The 16,532-nt window shown below is 44.8% G+C and overlaps 1 protein-coding gene across 4 annotated transcripts in view; it reads right to left on the bottom strand.

The window, feature by feature from the left end:
- The window catches only part of AMHR2 (anti-Mullerian hormone receptor type 2), a 33,379-nt gene extending 20,692 nt beyond the window's left edge, over positions 1 to 12,687 (bottom strand). For 3 of the 4 annotated variants that reach the window (XM_038752895.1, XM_038752896.1, XM_038752898.1), the window contains exons 1-3: positions 12,598 to 12,687; positions 2,405 to 2,611; positions 377 to 556 (exon numbers count right to left, since the gene is read on the bottom strand). In XM_038752895.1, the coding sequence (XP_038608823.1) occupies positions 377 to 556; positions 2,405 to 2,611; positions 12,598 to 12,637 (427 nt within the window). In that variant the 5' untranslated portion in view covers positions 12,638 to 12,687. The remainder of the gene's footprint in view (positions 1 to 376; positions 557 to 2,404; positions 2,612 to 12,597) is intronic. The other variant, XM_038752897.1, reaches the window with a different exon arrangement.
- Between the last annotated feature and the right edge of the window lie 3,845 nt (positions 12,688 to 16,532).

The following is a 16,532-nucleotide window of genomic DNA, read 5'->3' as shown; positions in this document are numbered from 1 at the left end:
AGCGCTTAGTACAGTGCTCTGCACACAGTAAGTGCTCAATCAATATGATTGAATGAGTAGACTGTGAGCCCACTGTTGGGTAGGGACCGTCTCTCTATGTTGCCAACTTGGACTTCCCAAGCGCTTAGTCCAGTGCTCTGCACACGGTAAGCGCTCAATCAATACGATTGAATGAATGAACAGTGCATCACACGTAGTAAGCGCTCAACAAATGCCATCGTCATTATTATCGCTGCTATGAGGAGACCCCAGACCGCTAGGCCCGAACTCCACCGGCTAGGCCGCGCAGACGGGGAGGTGAGGGTGGGGGCTCGGACCCCGGGGTTTCCCGCCCCCCGTCCCCCTGATGGGCGTACCCCCCAAGGCCGGGGCTTACCGGGGCCGGGCCGGGGGCCGGGCCGGGGCGCGGGGGGTCCCGGCGGGGGCAGGCGGCTATAGTTGCGGTTGCAGAGGTCGGAGCCGCAGGAGCAGGTGAAGAGGGTGGAGGCGTCGGGGTGTCGGGGGGCCGGCTCGCAGCGGGGGGCTTCGCACCCCGGCTCGTCGCTGTCCCGGCATCCTAAGGGGGGGACCGGACCCGTCCTGGGGTGCCCGGACCCCCCGCCCGCCCACCCGCCTCCCTCCCAGCCCCACGACGCTTACATCCACGTCGGTCATTTTATTCATTTCTACTCACGTCCGTCTCCCCCTCCAGACTGTCGGCTCCTTGTGGGCAGGACGCCTGTCTGTTTATTCTCATACTGTCCTCTCCCAAGCGCTTAGTCCAGTGCTCTGCACACATAAGCGCTCCATAAATACCATGGATTGCGGGGAATTTGTCTGTTTATTCTCATACTGTCTTCTCCCAAGCACTTAGTCCAGTGCTCTGCACACAGTAAGCGCTCAATAAATACCATGGATTGCAGGGAATGTGTCTATTTACTGTTGTATTGTCCTCTCCCAAGCACTTAATATAGTGCTCCGCACACATAAGTGCTCAATAAATACCATGGATTGCAGGGAATGTGTCTGTTTATCGTCATACTGTCCTCTCCCAATCGCTTAGTCCAGTGCTTTGCACACTGTAAGCGCTCAATAAATACCATGGATTGCAGGGAATGTGTCTGCTTATTGTCATACTGTCCTCTCCCAAACGCTTAGTCCAGTGCTCTGCACACATAAGTGCTAGATAAATACCATGGACTGCGGGGAATATGTCTGTTTATTGTCATACTGTCCTCTCCCAAGCACTTAGTCCAGTGCTCTGCACACATAAGCACTCGATAAATACCATGGATTGCGGGGAATGTGTCTGTTTATTGTCATACTGTCCTCTCCCAAGCGCTTAGTCCAGTGCTCTGCACACAGAAGCACTCAATAAATACCATGAAATGCAGGGAATGTGTCTATTGTCGTATTGTCCTCTCCCAAGCGCTTAGTATAGTGCTCTGCACACATAAGTGCTCAATAAATACCATGGATTGCGGGGAATTTGTCTGTTTATTGTCATACTGTCCTCTCCCAAGCGCTTAGTCCAGTGCTCTGCACACAGTAAGCGCTCAATAAATACCATGTATTACAGGGAATGTGCCTGTTTATTGTCATACTGTCCTCTCCCAAACGCTTAGTCCAGTGTTCTGCACACATAAGTGCTCAATAAATACCATGGATTGCAGGGAATGTGTCTGTTTATTGTCATATTGTCCTCTCCCAAGCGCTTAGTCCAGTGCACTGCACACATAAGCGCTCGATAAATACCGTGGATTGCGGGGAATGTGTCTGTTTATTGTCATACTGTCCTCTCCCAAGCGCTTAGTCCAGTGCTCTGCACACAGAAGCACTCAATAAATACCATGGATTGCAGGGAATGTGTCCGTTTATTGTCATATCGTCCTCTCCCAAGCGCTTAATATAGTGCTCTGCACACATAAGCGCTCAATAAATACCACAGATTGCAGCGAATGTGTCTGTTTCCTGTCGTATTGTCCTTTCCCAAGCGCTTAATAGAGTGCTCTGCACACATAAGCGCTCAATAAATACCACGGATTGCAGCGAATGTGTCTGTTTACTGTCATATCATCCTCTCCCAAGCGCTTAATAGAGTGCTCTGCACACATAAGTGCTCAATAAATACCACGGATTGCAGCGAATGTGTCTGTTTACTGTCGTATCGTCCTTTCCCAAGCGCTTAATAGAGTGCTCTGCACACGTAAGTGCTCAATAAATACCATGGATCGCAGCGAATGTGTCCGTTTACTGTCATATCGTCCTCTCCCAAGCGCTTAATAGAGTGCTCTGCACACATAAGCGCTCAATAAATACCACGGATTGCAGCGAATGTGTCTGTTTACTGTCCTATCGTCCTCTCCCAAGCGCTTTGCGCAGGGTAAGTGCTCAGTAGATAGCATGGAGTGACCGAATGAGCTACCCTGCATCTTCAGGCGGACCCCGGCCCGGGTCTGGTTCCAGATCCCGAAACAGCAGGCGCTGAAGAGGCAGCGGATGCGGCCTGGTGGTCCTGGGGGTCCCGGGGGTCTCGGGGGTCCCAGCAACACCCCGAGAGTGCGCGTGCTGCCCCGCACCCCGGGGGCTTCGTAGAAGACGCACGTCCTGAAGGCCGGCCTTGCTGGGGGAGCTAGAAAAAGGGGGGGACAAAGACATCACAGTACTTGGCACATAGTAAGCGCTCAACAAATGCCACAGTTATTATTATTATTATTATTACAGTGCTTGGCACATAGTAAGCGCTCAACAAATACCACAGTTATTATTATCACAGTGCTCGGCACATAGTAAACACTTAACAAATACCACAGCTATTATTATTATTATTACATTGCCTGGCCACATAGTAAGCGCTTAACAAATACCACGGTTATTATTATTATTATTATTACAGCGCTTGGCACGTAGTAAGCGCTCAACAAATACCACAGTTATTATCATCACAGTGCTTGACACGTACTAAGCGCTCAACAAATGCCGCAGTTATTATTATTATTATTACATTGCCTGGCCACGTAGTAAGCGCTCAACAAATGCCACGGTTATTATTATTATTATTACAGTGCTTGGCACGTAGTAAGCGCTTAACAAACACCACAGTTATTATTATTATTATGACAGCGCTTGGCACGTAGTAAGCGCTCAACAAATACCACAGTTATTATCATCACAGTGCTTGGCACATAGTAAACACTTAACAAATACCACAGCTATTATTATTATTATTACATTGCCTGGCCACATAGAAAGCGCTTAACAAATACCACGGTTATTATTATTATTATTACAGTGCTTGGCACATAGTAAGCGCTCAACAAATGCCACGGTTATTATTATTATTATTATTATTACGGTGCTTGGCACGTAGTAAGCGCTTAACAAACACCACACTTATTACTATTATTATGACAGCGCTTGGCACGTAGTAAGCGCTCAACAAATACCACAGTTATTATTATCACAGTGCTCGGCACGTAGTAAACACTTAACAAATACCACAGCTATTATTATTATTATTACATTGCCTGGCCACATAGTAAGCGCTTAACAAATACCACAGTTATTATTATTATTATTACAGTGCTTGGCACATAGTAAGCGCTCAACAAATGCCACGGTTATTATTATTATTATTACAGTGCTTGGCACGTAGTAAGCGCTTAACAAACACCACGGTTATTACTATTATTATGACAGCGCTTGGCACATAGTAAGCGCTCAACAAATACCACAGTTATTATCATCACAGTGCTTGGCACGTAGTAAACACTTAACAAATACCACAGCTATTATTATTATTATTACATTGCCTGGCCACATAGAAAGCGCTTAACAAATACCACAGTTATTATTATTATTATTACAGTGCTTGGCACATAGTAAGTGCTCAACAAATGCCACAGTTATTATTATTATTATTATTACAGTGCTTGGCACGTAGTAAGCGCTTAAACACCACAGTTATTACTATTATTATGACAGTGCTTGGCACGTAGTAAGCGCTCAACAAATACCACAGTTATTATTATCACAGTGCTCGGCACGTAGTAAACACTTAACAAATACCACAGCTATTATTATTATTATTACATTGCCTGGCCACATAGAAAGCGCTTAACAAATACCACGGTTATTATTATTATTATTACAGTGCTTGGCACATAGTAAGCGCTCAACAAATACCACGGTTATTATTATTATTATTACAGTGCTTGGCACGTAGTAAGCGCTTAACAAACACCACAGTTATTACTATTATTATGACAGTGCTTGGCACGTAGTAAGCGCTCAACAAATACCACAGTTATTATTATCACAGTGCTCGGCACGTAGTAAGCACTTAACAAATACCACAGCTATTATTATTATTATTACATTGCCTGGCCACATAGTAAGCGCTTAACAAATACCACGGTTATTATTATTATTATTACAGTGCTTGGCACATAGTAAGCGCTCAACAAATGCCACGGTTATTATTATTATTATTACAGTGCTTGGCACGTAGTAAGCGCTTAACAAACACCACAGTTATTACTATTATTATGACAGCGCTTGGCACGTAGTAAGCGCTCAACAAATACCACAGTTATTATCATCACAGTGCTCGGCACGTAGTAAACACTTAACAAATACCACAGCTATTATTATTATTATTACATTGCCTGGCCACATAGTAAGCGCTTAACAAATACCACGGTTATTATTATTATTATTATTACAGTGCTTGGCACGTAGTAAGCGCTTAACAAATACCGCAGTAATCATTATTATCATTATTACAGTGCTTGGCACGTAGTAAGCGCTCAACTAATACCGCAGTTATTATTATCACAGTGCTTGACACGTACTAAGCGCTCAACAAATGCCACAGTTATTATTATCACAGTGCTTGGCACGTAGTAAGCACTCAACAAATACCACAGTTATTATTATCACAGTGCTTGACACGTACTAAGCGCTCAACAAATGCCGCAGTTATTATTATCACAGTTCTTGGCACGTAGTAAGCGCTCAACAAATACCACAGTCATTATTATTATTATTATCACAGTGCTTGGCACATAGTAAGCACTTAACAAATACCACAGTTATTATTATTATTATTACAGTGCTTGGCATGTAGTAAGCGCTCAACAAATACCACAGTCATTATTATTATTATTATCACAGTGCTTGGCACATAATAAGCACTTAACAAATACCACAGTTATTATTATTATTATTACAGTGCTTGGCACGTAGTAAGCGCTTAACAAATACCACAGTTATTATTATTAGTATTATCACAGTGCTCAGCACGTAGTAAGCGCTTAACAAGTACCACAGTTATTATTATTATTATCACAGTGCTTGGCACTTAGTATGTGCTTAACAAAAACCAAAGTTATTGTTATTATTATCATTATTATCATTATACTGCTTGGCACATAGTAAGCACTTAACAAATACCACAGTCATTATTATTATTATTATTATTATTATTATTATTATTATCACAGTGCTTGGCACATAGAGCAGTGCTTTGCACGTAGTAAGTGCTTAATAAATGCCAATATTATTATTATTATAGTAAACGCTTAACAAATACAGCAGTTACTATTATTATTATAGTAAATGCTTAACAAATACCACAGTTACTATTATTATTATATGATTATTATAGTGCTTGGCATGTAGTAAGTGCTAACAAATACCACAGTTATTATTATTATTATTATCATCATCACAGTGCTTGGCACATAGTAAGCACTTAACAAATACCGCAGTTCTTCTTCTTCTTCTTATAGTTTTGGCACATAAGTGCTTAACAAATACGACAGTTACTATTATTATTATATTATTATTACAGTGCTTGGCATGTAGTAAGTGCTAACAAATACCACAGTTATTATTATTATTATTATCATCATCACAGTGCTTGGCACATAGTAAGCACTTAACAAATACCGCAGTTCTTCTTCTTATTATTATAGTTTTGGCACGTAAGCGCTTAACAAATAACATAGTTATTATTATTATTATCACAGTACTTGGCACATAGTAAGCACCACAGCACTTACATTCGTAGCCATCGTTTATTTATTTCTGTTAATGTCTGTCTCCCCCTCTAGACTGTCAGCTCCTTGTGGGCAGGGAATGTGTCTTGTTTGTTGTTGTATTGTCCTCTCCCAAGCGCTTAGTGTGGCTCGGTGGAAAGAGCCCAGGCTTTGGAGTCCGAGGTCACGGGTTCAAATCCCGGCTCTGCCAACTGTCAGCTGTGTGACTCTGGGCAAGTCACTTCGCTTCTCTGGGCCTCAGTTCCCTCATCTGGAAAATGGGGATGAAGACGGTGAGCCCCCACGTGGGACAACCTGATCACCTTGTAACCTCGCCAGCGCTTAGAACAGTGCTTTGCACATAGTAAGCGCTTAGAACATTGGGTAGGGACCGTCTCTATATGTTGCCAACTTGTACTTCCCAAGCGCTTAGTACAGTGCTCTGCACACAGTAAGCGCTCAATAAATACGATTGATTGAATGAATGAACAAATACCATCATTATTATTCTTATTATTACAGCGTGCAGTAAGTGCTCAGTAAATAGCACTGATCGATTGGTTGATGATCCTCATCAGGGGCCTCAGAGATCTTACCTTATCAACCATCTCCAGACCCTCCTGTCCGGGTTTGTTTTCTATTCATGCACTCATCCAGTCGTATTTATTGAGCGCTGACTGTGCGCAGAGCACTGTACTAAGCGCTTGGAAAGCACAATTCAGCAAGAGAGACCAACAGTGGGCTGGGAAGGAGGGGGATGCCTGGATTGTCTTCCAGAGACAGTGGTGGAGTCAGAGACCCACAGAGAGGAATCCAGAGACACAAAGAGGAGCAGAAGCCCGAAAGCAGATGGACATGGAGAGAGAAAACCGCTTAGAACAGTGCTTTGCACATAGTAAGCGCTTAACAAATACCATCATTATTATTATTATTAAATCCAGGGGCAGGGATACACAGTCAGAGACAAACACCCGGAGGTGGAGACTCAGAGAGAAGCAGAGATGCCGTGGGACAACCTGATCACCTCGTAACCTCCCCTGCACATAGTAAGCACTTAATAAATGCTATTATTATTATTATAATGATGATGTCAGAAACACAGAGATACAGTCAGAGAGGGGAAGGGAGATACCCAGAGAAACCTAGAGAACAGAGACACAGAACCAGAGAGAAATGCAGAGATACAAGGAGAAGGGCAGAGATATACAGAATCAGAGAGAAATACAGAGATACAAGGAGAAGGGCAGAGATATACAGAATCAGAGAGAAATACAGAGATACAGAGATAGAGATAGGTAGAGTCAGAGACACACAGAAGGAGGAACAGAGATACAAGGAGAGGGATAGAGATACACAGAATCAGAGAGAGATACAGAGATAACAGAGATAGAGATAGGTACAGTCAGAGACACGCAGGAGGAGGAACAGAGATACAAGGAGAGGGATACAGGTATACAGAATCAGAGAGAAATAGAGAGATACAGAGAGAGGAGCAGAGATAGAGATAGGTAGAGTCAGAGACACGCAGACGGAGGAACAGAGATGCATAGAGAGGGATAGAGATTCACAGGATCAGAGAGAAATAGAGAGATACAGAGAGAGGAGCAGAGATAGAGATAGGTAGAGTCAGAGACACGCAGACGGAGGAACAGAGATGCATAGAGAGGGATAGAGATTCACAGGATCAGAGAGAAATAGAGAGATACAGAGAGAGGAGCAGAGTTGGAGATAGGTAGAGTCAGAGACACACAGAAGGAGGAACAGAGATGCATAGAGAGGGATAGAGATATACAGAATCAGAGAGAAATACAGAGATGATACAGAGAGAGGAGCAGAGATAGAGATAGGTAGAGTCAGAGACATGCAGAAGGAGGAACAGAGATACAAGAAGAGAGATAGAGATACACAGAATCACAGAGAAATACAGAGATACAGAGATAAGTACAGTCAGAAACATGCAGAAGGAGGAACAGAGATACAAGGAGAGGGATAGAGATATACCAAATCAGAGAGAAGTACAAAGATACAGAGAGAGGAGCAGAGACAGAGATAGGTACAGTCACAGAACACAGAAGGAGGAACAGAGATACAAGGAGAGGGATAGAGATACACAGAATCAGAGAAAAATACGAGATACAGAGATAGAGATAGGTACAGTCAGAGACACAAAGAAGGAGGAGATAGAGATACACAGAATCAGAGAGAAATACAGAGATACAGAGATAGCGATAGGTACAGTCAGAGACATGCAGAAGGAGGAACAGAGATACAAGGAGAGGGATACAGGTATACAGAATCAGAGAGAAATACAGGGATACAGAGATAGAGATAGGTACAGTCAGAGACATGCGGGAGGAACAGAGATAGAAGGAGAGGGATAGAGATATTCAGAATCAGAGAGAAATACAGAGATAGAGATAGGTACAGTCAGAGACAAGCAGAAGGAGGAACAGAGATACAAGGAGAGGGATAGATATATATCGAATCAGAGAGAAATACAGATATATAGAGAGAGGAGCAGAGATAGAGATGGGTACAGTCACAGACACACAGAAGGAGGAACAGAGATACAAGGAGAGGGATAGAGATACACAGAATCAGAGAGAAATACAGTGATACAGAGATAGAGATAGGTACAGTCAGAGACATGCAGGAGGAACAACAGAGATACAAGGAGAGGGACAGAGATATACAGAATCAGAGAGAAATAGAGAGATACAGAGAGAGAAGCAGAGATCGAGATAGGTAGACTCAGAGACATGCAGAAGGAGGAACAGAGATGCATGGAGACGGATAGAGATACACAGAATCAGAGAGAAATACAGAGATACAGAGATAGAGATGGGTACAGTCAGAGACATGCAGAAGGAGGAACAGAGATACAAGGAGAGGGATAGAGATATACAGAATCAGAGAGATACAGAGAGAGGAGCAGAGAGAGAGATAGGTAGAGTCAGAGACATGCAGAAGGAGGAACAGAGATGCATAGAGAGGGATAGAGATACACAGCATCAGAGAGAAATAGAGAGATACAGAGAGAGGAGCAGAGATAGAGATGGGTACAGTCAGAGACACGCAGGAGGAAGAGAGATACATGGCCTCTGACTCCAAAGCCCGGGCTCTTTCCACAGAGCCACGCTGCTTCTCCAATAGAGATACATAGAATCAGAGAGAAATACAGAGATACAGAGATAGAGATAGGTACACTCAGAGACACACAGGAGGAAAAGAGATACAAGGAGAGGGACAGAGATACACAGAATCAGAGAGAGATACAGAGAGAGGAGCAGAGATAGATATGGGTACAGTCAGAGACATGCAGGAGGAACAGAGATGCATAGAGAGGGAGAGAAATACACAGAATCAGAGAGAAATAGAGAGATACAGAGAGAGGAGCAGAGATAGGTACAGTCCAGAGACACGCAGGAGGAACAGAGATACAAGGAGAGGGGCAGAGATACACAGAATCAGAGAGAAATACAGAGATATGGAGATAGAGATAGGTACAGTCAGAGACGCAGGAGGAACAGAGATACAAGGAGAGGGATAGAGATACACAGAATCAGAGAGAAATACAGAGATACAGAGAGAGGAGCAGAGATAGAGATAGGTAGAGTCAGAGATATGCAGAAGGAGGAACAGAGATGCATGGAGGGGGATAGAGATACATAGAATCAGAGAGAAATGCAGAGATACAGAGAGAGGAGCAGAGATACAGATAGGTAGAGTCAGAGACACGCAGAAGAAGGAAAAAAGATGCACAGAGAAGGTTAGAGATGCACAGAATCAGAAAGAAATACAGAAACACAGTCAGAGAGGAAGAGATTCACAGTCAGAGGGAAATACAGAGATACAGAGAAGCGCAGAGATATACAGAATGAGAGAGATCTACAGAGAGGAGCAGAGATAAGAATAATAATAATGGTATTTGTTAAGCTCGTACTATGTACCAAGCACTGTTCTAAGCGCTGGGGGGGATACAAGGTGATCAGGTTGTCCCACGGGGGGCTCGCAGTCTTAATCCCCATTTTACAGACGAGGTAAATGAGGCACAGAGAAGTTAAATAATAATAATAATGCATTTAAGCGCTTACTATGTACAAAGCACTGTTCACATAGTACACATAGTTTGCACATAGTAAGCGCTCAATAAATTCCAGCATTATTATTATTATGAAGTCGGAGAGAAACAGGGACAATAGAATGAATGTATTTGTAAAGCGCTTACTATGTGCCAGGCACTGTACTTCAGACAGAAAACCAGAGAGAGAGATAGTCAGAGATATAGAGAGGGAAAGTCAGAGATGCAGAGAAGGAAAGTCAGAGAGGCAGAGAGGGAAAGTCAGAAGAGATAAAGAGAGGGAAAGTCAGAGAGGCAGAGAGGGAAAGTCAGAGATGCAGAGAGGGAAAGTCAGAGACACAGAGAGGGAAAGCCAGAGATACAGAGAGGGAAAGTCAGAGATACAGAGAGGGAAAGTCAGAGATACAGAGAGGGAAAGTCAGAGAGGCAGAGAGGGAAAGTCAGAGATACAGAGAGGGAAAGTCAGAGATACAGAGGGGAAAGTCAGAGAGGCAGAGAGGGAAAGTCAGAGATGCAGAGAGGGAAAGTCAGAGATGCAGAGAAGGAAAGTCAGAGATACAGAGAGGGAAAGTCAGAGATGCAGAGAAGGAAAGTCAGAGATACAGAGAGGGAAAGTCAGAGATACAGAGAGGGAAAGTCAGAGATACAGAGAGGGAAAGTCAGAGATACAGAGGGGAAAGTCAGAGAGTCAGAGAGGGAAAATCAGAGAGGCAGAGAAGGAAAGTCAGAGATACAGAGAGGGAAAGTCAGAGAGGCAGAGAAGGAAAGTCAGAGATGCAGAGAAGGAAAGTCAGAGATACAGAGAGGGAAAGTCAGAGATGCAGAGAGGGAAAGTCAGAGATACAGAGAGGGGAAAGTCAGAGAGGCAGAGAGGGAAAGTCAGAGATGCAGAGAGGGAAAGTTGGAGATACAGAGGGAAAGTCAGAGATGCAGAGAGGGAAAGTCAGAGATGCAGAGAGGGAAAGTCAGAGATGCAGAGAGGGAAAGTCAGAGATACAGAGAGGGAAAGTCAGAGATACAGAGAAGGAAAGTCAGAGATGCAGAGAAGGAAAGTCAGAGATACAGAGAAGGAAAGTCAGAGATACAGAGAGGGAAAGTCAGAGATACAGAGAGGGAAAGTCAGAGAGGCAGAGAGGGAAAGTCAGAGAGGCAGAGAGGGAAAGTCAGAGAGGCAGAGAGGGAAAGTCAGAGATACAGAGAGGGAAAGTCAGAGATACAGAGAGGGAAAGTCAGAGATGCAGAGAGAGACACAGAGGCAGATGACCGACCCCCAACCCCTGCCCTGGACCCAGGGACAGAAGTTCATTCATTCATTCATTCATTCATTCAATCGTATTTATCGAGCGCTTACTGTGTGCAGAGCACTGCACTAAACCCTTGGGAAGTACAAGTTGGCAACACATAGAGACGGTCCCTCCCCAACAACAGGCTCATAATCTAGAAGGGGAAGACAGACAACACAACAAAACATGTAGACAGGTGTCAAAATCGTCAGAACAAATAGAATTAAAGCTAGATGCACATCATTAACAAAATAAATAGAATAATAATAATAATAACGGCATTTATTAAGTGCCTTCTAGACTGTGAGCCCGTTGTTGGGTAGGGACTGTTTCTATATGTTTCCAACTTGTACTTCCTGAGCGCTTAATCCAGTGCTCTGCACACAGTAAGCGCTCAATAAATATGATTGAATGAGTGAATAAATAAGATTGAATGAATGAATGAATTAACAAAATTAATAGAATGATAATAATAATAATAATAATAATGGCATTTATTAAGTGCCTTCTAGACTTCTAGACTGTGAGCCCATTGTTGGGTAGAAACCATCTCTATATGTTGCCAACTTGTACTTCCTGAGCACTCAGTACAGTGCTCTGCACACAGTAAGCGCTCAATAAATACGATTGAATGAATGAATGAAAGTGCTTACTATGTGCAAAGCACTGTTCCGAGTGCTGGGATACAAGGTAATCAGGTTGTCCCCCGTGGGGCTCCCAGCTTTAATCCCCATTTTCCAGACGAGGTCACTGAGGCCCAGAGAAGTGAAGTGACTCGCCCCAAGTCGGGATTTGAAACCGTGACCTCTGACTCCAAAGCCCGGGCTCTTTCCGCTTCCCAAGTGAAATAGAGTAATAAATCCGTACAATCGATCAATCAATCAATCGTATTTATTGAGCGCTTACTGTGTGCAGAGCACTGTACTAAGCGCTTGGGAAGTCCAAGTTGGCAACATATAGAGACAGTCCCTACCCAACAGTGGGCTCACAGTCTAAAAGGGGGAGACAGAGAACAAAACCAAACATACTAACAAAATAAAATAAATAGAATAGATATATATACAAGCGCTTTTAGTCCAGTGTTCTGCACACAGTAAGCGCTCAATAAATATGATTGATTGATTGATTGATTGATTGATTGATTGTTGTTGCCCAGAGGGTCCCAAAGTTCATCTCTGTGCCAAGCCGTGTACCCCGCCAGGCCCATCCTTACCTGGCACCGTACTGGAGAGCAGCCCCAAAAGCCCCACCATGGCTCCGGTGGGGAGCCTGATGCCCTCCTGGCACAGCGGGCCGGATACCCCAGTTTGGCCCCTCCGTCCGGCCCGGCCTGTGCGGGGGAGACGGACGGGATGGACAGGGAAGGGGAGGAGGATGGAGGGAAGGAGGGAAGGAGGGAAGGAGGGAGGGCCAAGGGGCCTGCAGACTCCCACTAGCCCATCTCCAATCCCCCCAACCCACCTCCTTCCCTTGGGGCTGTGGGTGGACTGCCTTGGGCCTTCCCAGACTGGCAAGTCCTTCCCCTCCCCACAGCACCTGTATAGATGTATATATCTTTGTACGAATTTTTTACTCTGTATTTATTTTATTTGTACATATTTATTCTATTGATTTAATTTTGTTCACCTCCTCCCCTTGGGGCTGTGGGTGGACTGGCTTGGGCCTTCTCAGACTGGCAAGTCCTTCCCCTCCCCACAGCACCTGTATAGATGTATATATCTTTGTACGGATTTATTACTCTGTATTTATTTTATTTGTACATATTTATTCTAATGATTTTATTTTGTTCACTTCCACCCCTTGGGGCTGGCTTGGGCCCTCCCAGACTGGCAAGTCCTTCCCCTCCCCACAGCACCTGTATAGATGTATATATCTTTGTAAGGATTTATTACTCTGTAATAAATGAGGGAACTGAGGTCCAGAGAAGTGAAGTGACTTGCCCAAAGTCACACAGCTGACGACTGGCGGAGCTGGGATTTGAACCCATGACCTCTGACCCCAAAGCCTGGGCTCCTTCCAGCGTGAGAAGCAGCGTGGCTCAGTGGAAAAAGCACGGGCTTTGGAGTCAGTGGTCAAACTTGTACTTCCCAAGCGCTTAGTACAGTGCTCTGCACACAATAAGCGCTCAACAAATACGATTGAATGAATGAATGAATGAGTTCAAATCCCAGCTTCACCAATCGTCAGCTGTGTGACTTTGGGCAAGTCACTCAACTTCTCTGTGCCTCAGTTACCTCATCTGTAAAATGGGGATTGACTGTGAGCCCCCCGTGGGACAACCTGATCACCATGTAACCTCCCCAGCGCTTAGAACAGTGCTTTGCACATCGTAAGTGCTTAATAAATGCCATTATTACTATCATTATTATTATTATTATTATTATTTCCACTGAGCTATGTGCCAAGCTTAATAAATGCCATTATTATTATTATTATTGAAGATCATCATCATCCTCATTGTGCTATTTGTTAAGCACTCACCGTGGTCAAACGCCGTTCTGAGCGCTGGGGTAGAGTCATTCGAACGTATTTATTGAGCGCTTACTGTGTGCAGAGCACTGGACTAAGTGCTTAGATACGACTAATCGGGTTGGACCCAGACTCTGTCAATCATGGGGCTCAATAAATACGATTGATTGATTGATTGATTGATTGACTCGCTTCCTTTGCTCTTCCCCCCTCCCAGCCCCATACCATTTATGCCCAGATCTATCATTTATTTGTTTCTACTAACGTGTCTCCCCCTCTAGACCGTGAATTCGCTGTGGGCAGGAATGTGTCTACTGTTCTAGTGTCCTCTCCTGAGCGCTTAGTACAGAGAAGCAGCGTGGCTCAGTGGAAAGAGCCCGGGCTTTGGAGTCCGAGGTCATGGGTTCCAATCCTGGCTCCGCCAACTGTCAGCTGGGTGACTTTGGGCAAGTCACTTGACTTCTCCGTGCCTCAGTGACCTCATCTGTAAAACGGGGATTGACTGTGAGGCCCCTGCGGGACAACCTGATCACCTTGTATCCTTCCCAGCGCTTAGAACAGTGCTTTGCACATAGTAAGCGCTTAATACATGCCATTATTATTATTATTCTCCATGGCTCAGTGACCTCATCTGGAAAATGGGGATGAAGACTGTGAGCCCCCCGTGGGACAACCTGATCACCTTGTAACCTCCCCAGCGCTTAGAACGGTGCTTGGCACGTAGTAAGCGCTTAGTAAATGCCACCATCAATGCCATCATCATCACCTTATAATAATAATAATAATAATAATGGCATGCATTAAGCACTTACTATGTGCCAAGCACTGTTCTAAGCACTGGGGAGGTGACAAGGTGATCAGGTTGTCCCCCGGGGGGGGGGGGGGGGGGGGGTGCTCACAGTCTTGATCCCCATTTTCCAGATGAGGGAACTGAGGCCCAGAGAAGTGAAGCGCTTAGTATATGTATATATGTTTGTACATATTTATTACTCTATTTATTTATTTATTTTACTTGTACGTATCTATTCTATTTATTTTATTTTGTTAGTACGTTTGGTTTTGTTCTCTGTCTCTCCCTTTTAGACTGCGAGCCCGCTGTTGGGTAGGGACTGTCTCTATATGTTGCCAACTTGGACTTCCCAAGCGCTTAGTACAGTGCTCTGCACACAGTAAGTGCTCAGTAAATACGATTGATTGATTGATTGATTAGTACAGTGCTCTGCACACAGTAAGCGCTCAATAAATATGAGTGATTGATTGATTGAAGTGACTTGCCCAAAGTCACCCAGCTGACAGTTGGCGGAGCCGGGATTGGAACCCCTGACCTCGGACTCCAAAGCCCGGGCCCCTTCCGCCGAGCCACGCTGCTTCCCTTTTAACCTCCCCACATAGTAAGTAAGTAATAGAACATATCTATTCTATTTATTTTATTTTGATAGTATGTTTGGTTTTGTTGTCTGTCTCCCCCTTTTAGACTGTGAGCCCACTGTTGGGTAGGGACTGTCTCTACATGTTGCCAATTTGTACTTCCCAAGTGCTTAGTACAGTGCTCTGCACATAGTAGGCGCTCAATAAATACGATTGATGATGATAGTAAGTGCTTAATAAATGCCATTATTAGTATTACAGTGCTCTGCACACTAAGCGCTCAATAAATACGACTGATTCCCAAGCTCAGGCTCTATCCACTAGGCCTCACAGGTTCTCCTGCTGCTCCTCGCGGCCTCCCCATCCTCTTCCTGACCTGGTTGGGCGCGAGGGCCGTCACCCCATCGCTCGAGAGTCGTCCCCCCCCGGGATCTTCCTCCCATCCCGGACCCTCCTCTGTCTGGTTTGGCTCCGGAGTGGGAGGCGGAGAGGGATTCGAGGGTGGGAATGCGGGTGCCTGGAGTATCTCAGGGAGACTTTCATCTCCCCGGGAGCCGAGGCTCCCCCGTCTGACCTTGGCCAAACCCTCCGGCCTCCTCCTTCCCAGCTCTTCCCCCATCCCGTGAGATAACTGCATTCCTCCCAGGCCTGGGAGGAGGAGGAACAGACAGAGCCCGGGCCCGGCAGTAAGAAGGATCCGGGGTCTCACTTGTCTGCTGGGTGCCCCTGGGCAAGTCACATAACTTCTCTAGACTTCTTCTTTTAGACCGTGAGCCCACTGTTGGGTAGGGACCGTCTCTATATGTCGCCAACTTGGACTTCCCAAGCGCTTAGTACAGTGCTCTGCACACAGTAAGCGCTCAATAAATACGATGGATTGATTGATTGATTGACTGTAAGCCCACTGTTGGGTAGGGACCGTCTCTAGATGTTGCCTACTTGTACTCCCCAAGCGCTTAGTACAGTGCTCTGCACACAGTAAGCGCTCAATAAACACGATTGAATGAATGAACAAATGGCAGTTAACCTTGTGACTCCCAGGCCCGTGCCCTATCCCATGCAGCAGAGGTATTTATTCTATTTATTTTATCTTGTTAATACGTTTTGTTTCGTTGTCTGTCTCCCCCTTCTAGACTGTGAGCCCACTGTTGGGTAGGGACCGTCTCTAGATGTTGCCTACTTGTACTCCCCAAGCGCTTAGTACAGCGCTCTGCACACAGTAAGCGCTCAATAAATACGATTGAATGAATGAATGAATGAACAAATGCTAGCTAACCTTGTGACTCCCAGGCCCGTGCCCTATCCCATGCA

This window comes from Tachyglossus aculeatus, chromosome 10 (assembly GCF_015852505.1).
Source record: "Tachyglossus aculeatus isolate mTacAcu1 chromosome 10, mTacAcu1.pri, whole genome shotgun sequence".
Lineage (NCBI taxonomy): Eukaryota > Metazoa > Chordata > Mammalia > Monotremata > Tachyglossidae > Tachyglossus > Tachyglossus aculeatus.
This window is presented reverse-complemented; position numbering and strand designations above follow the sequence as displayed.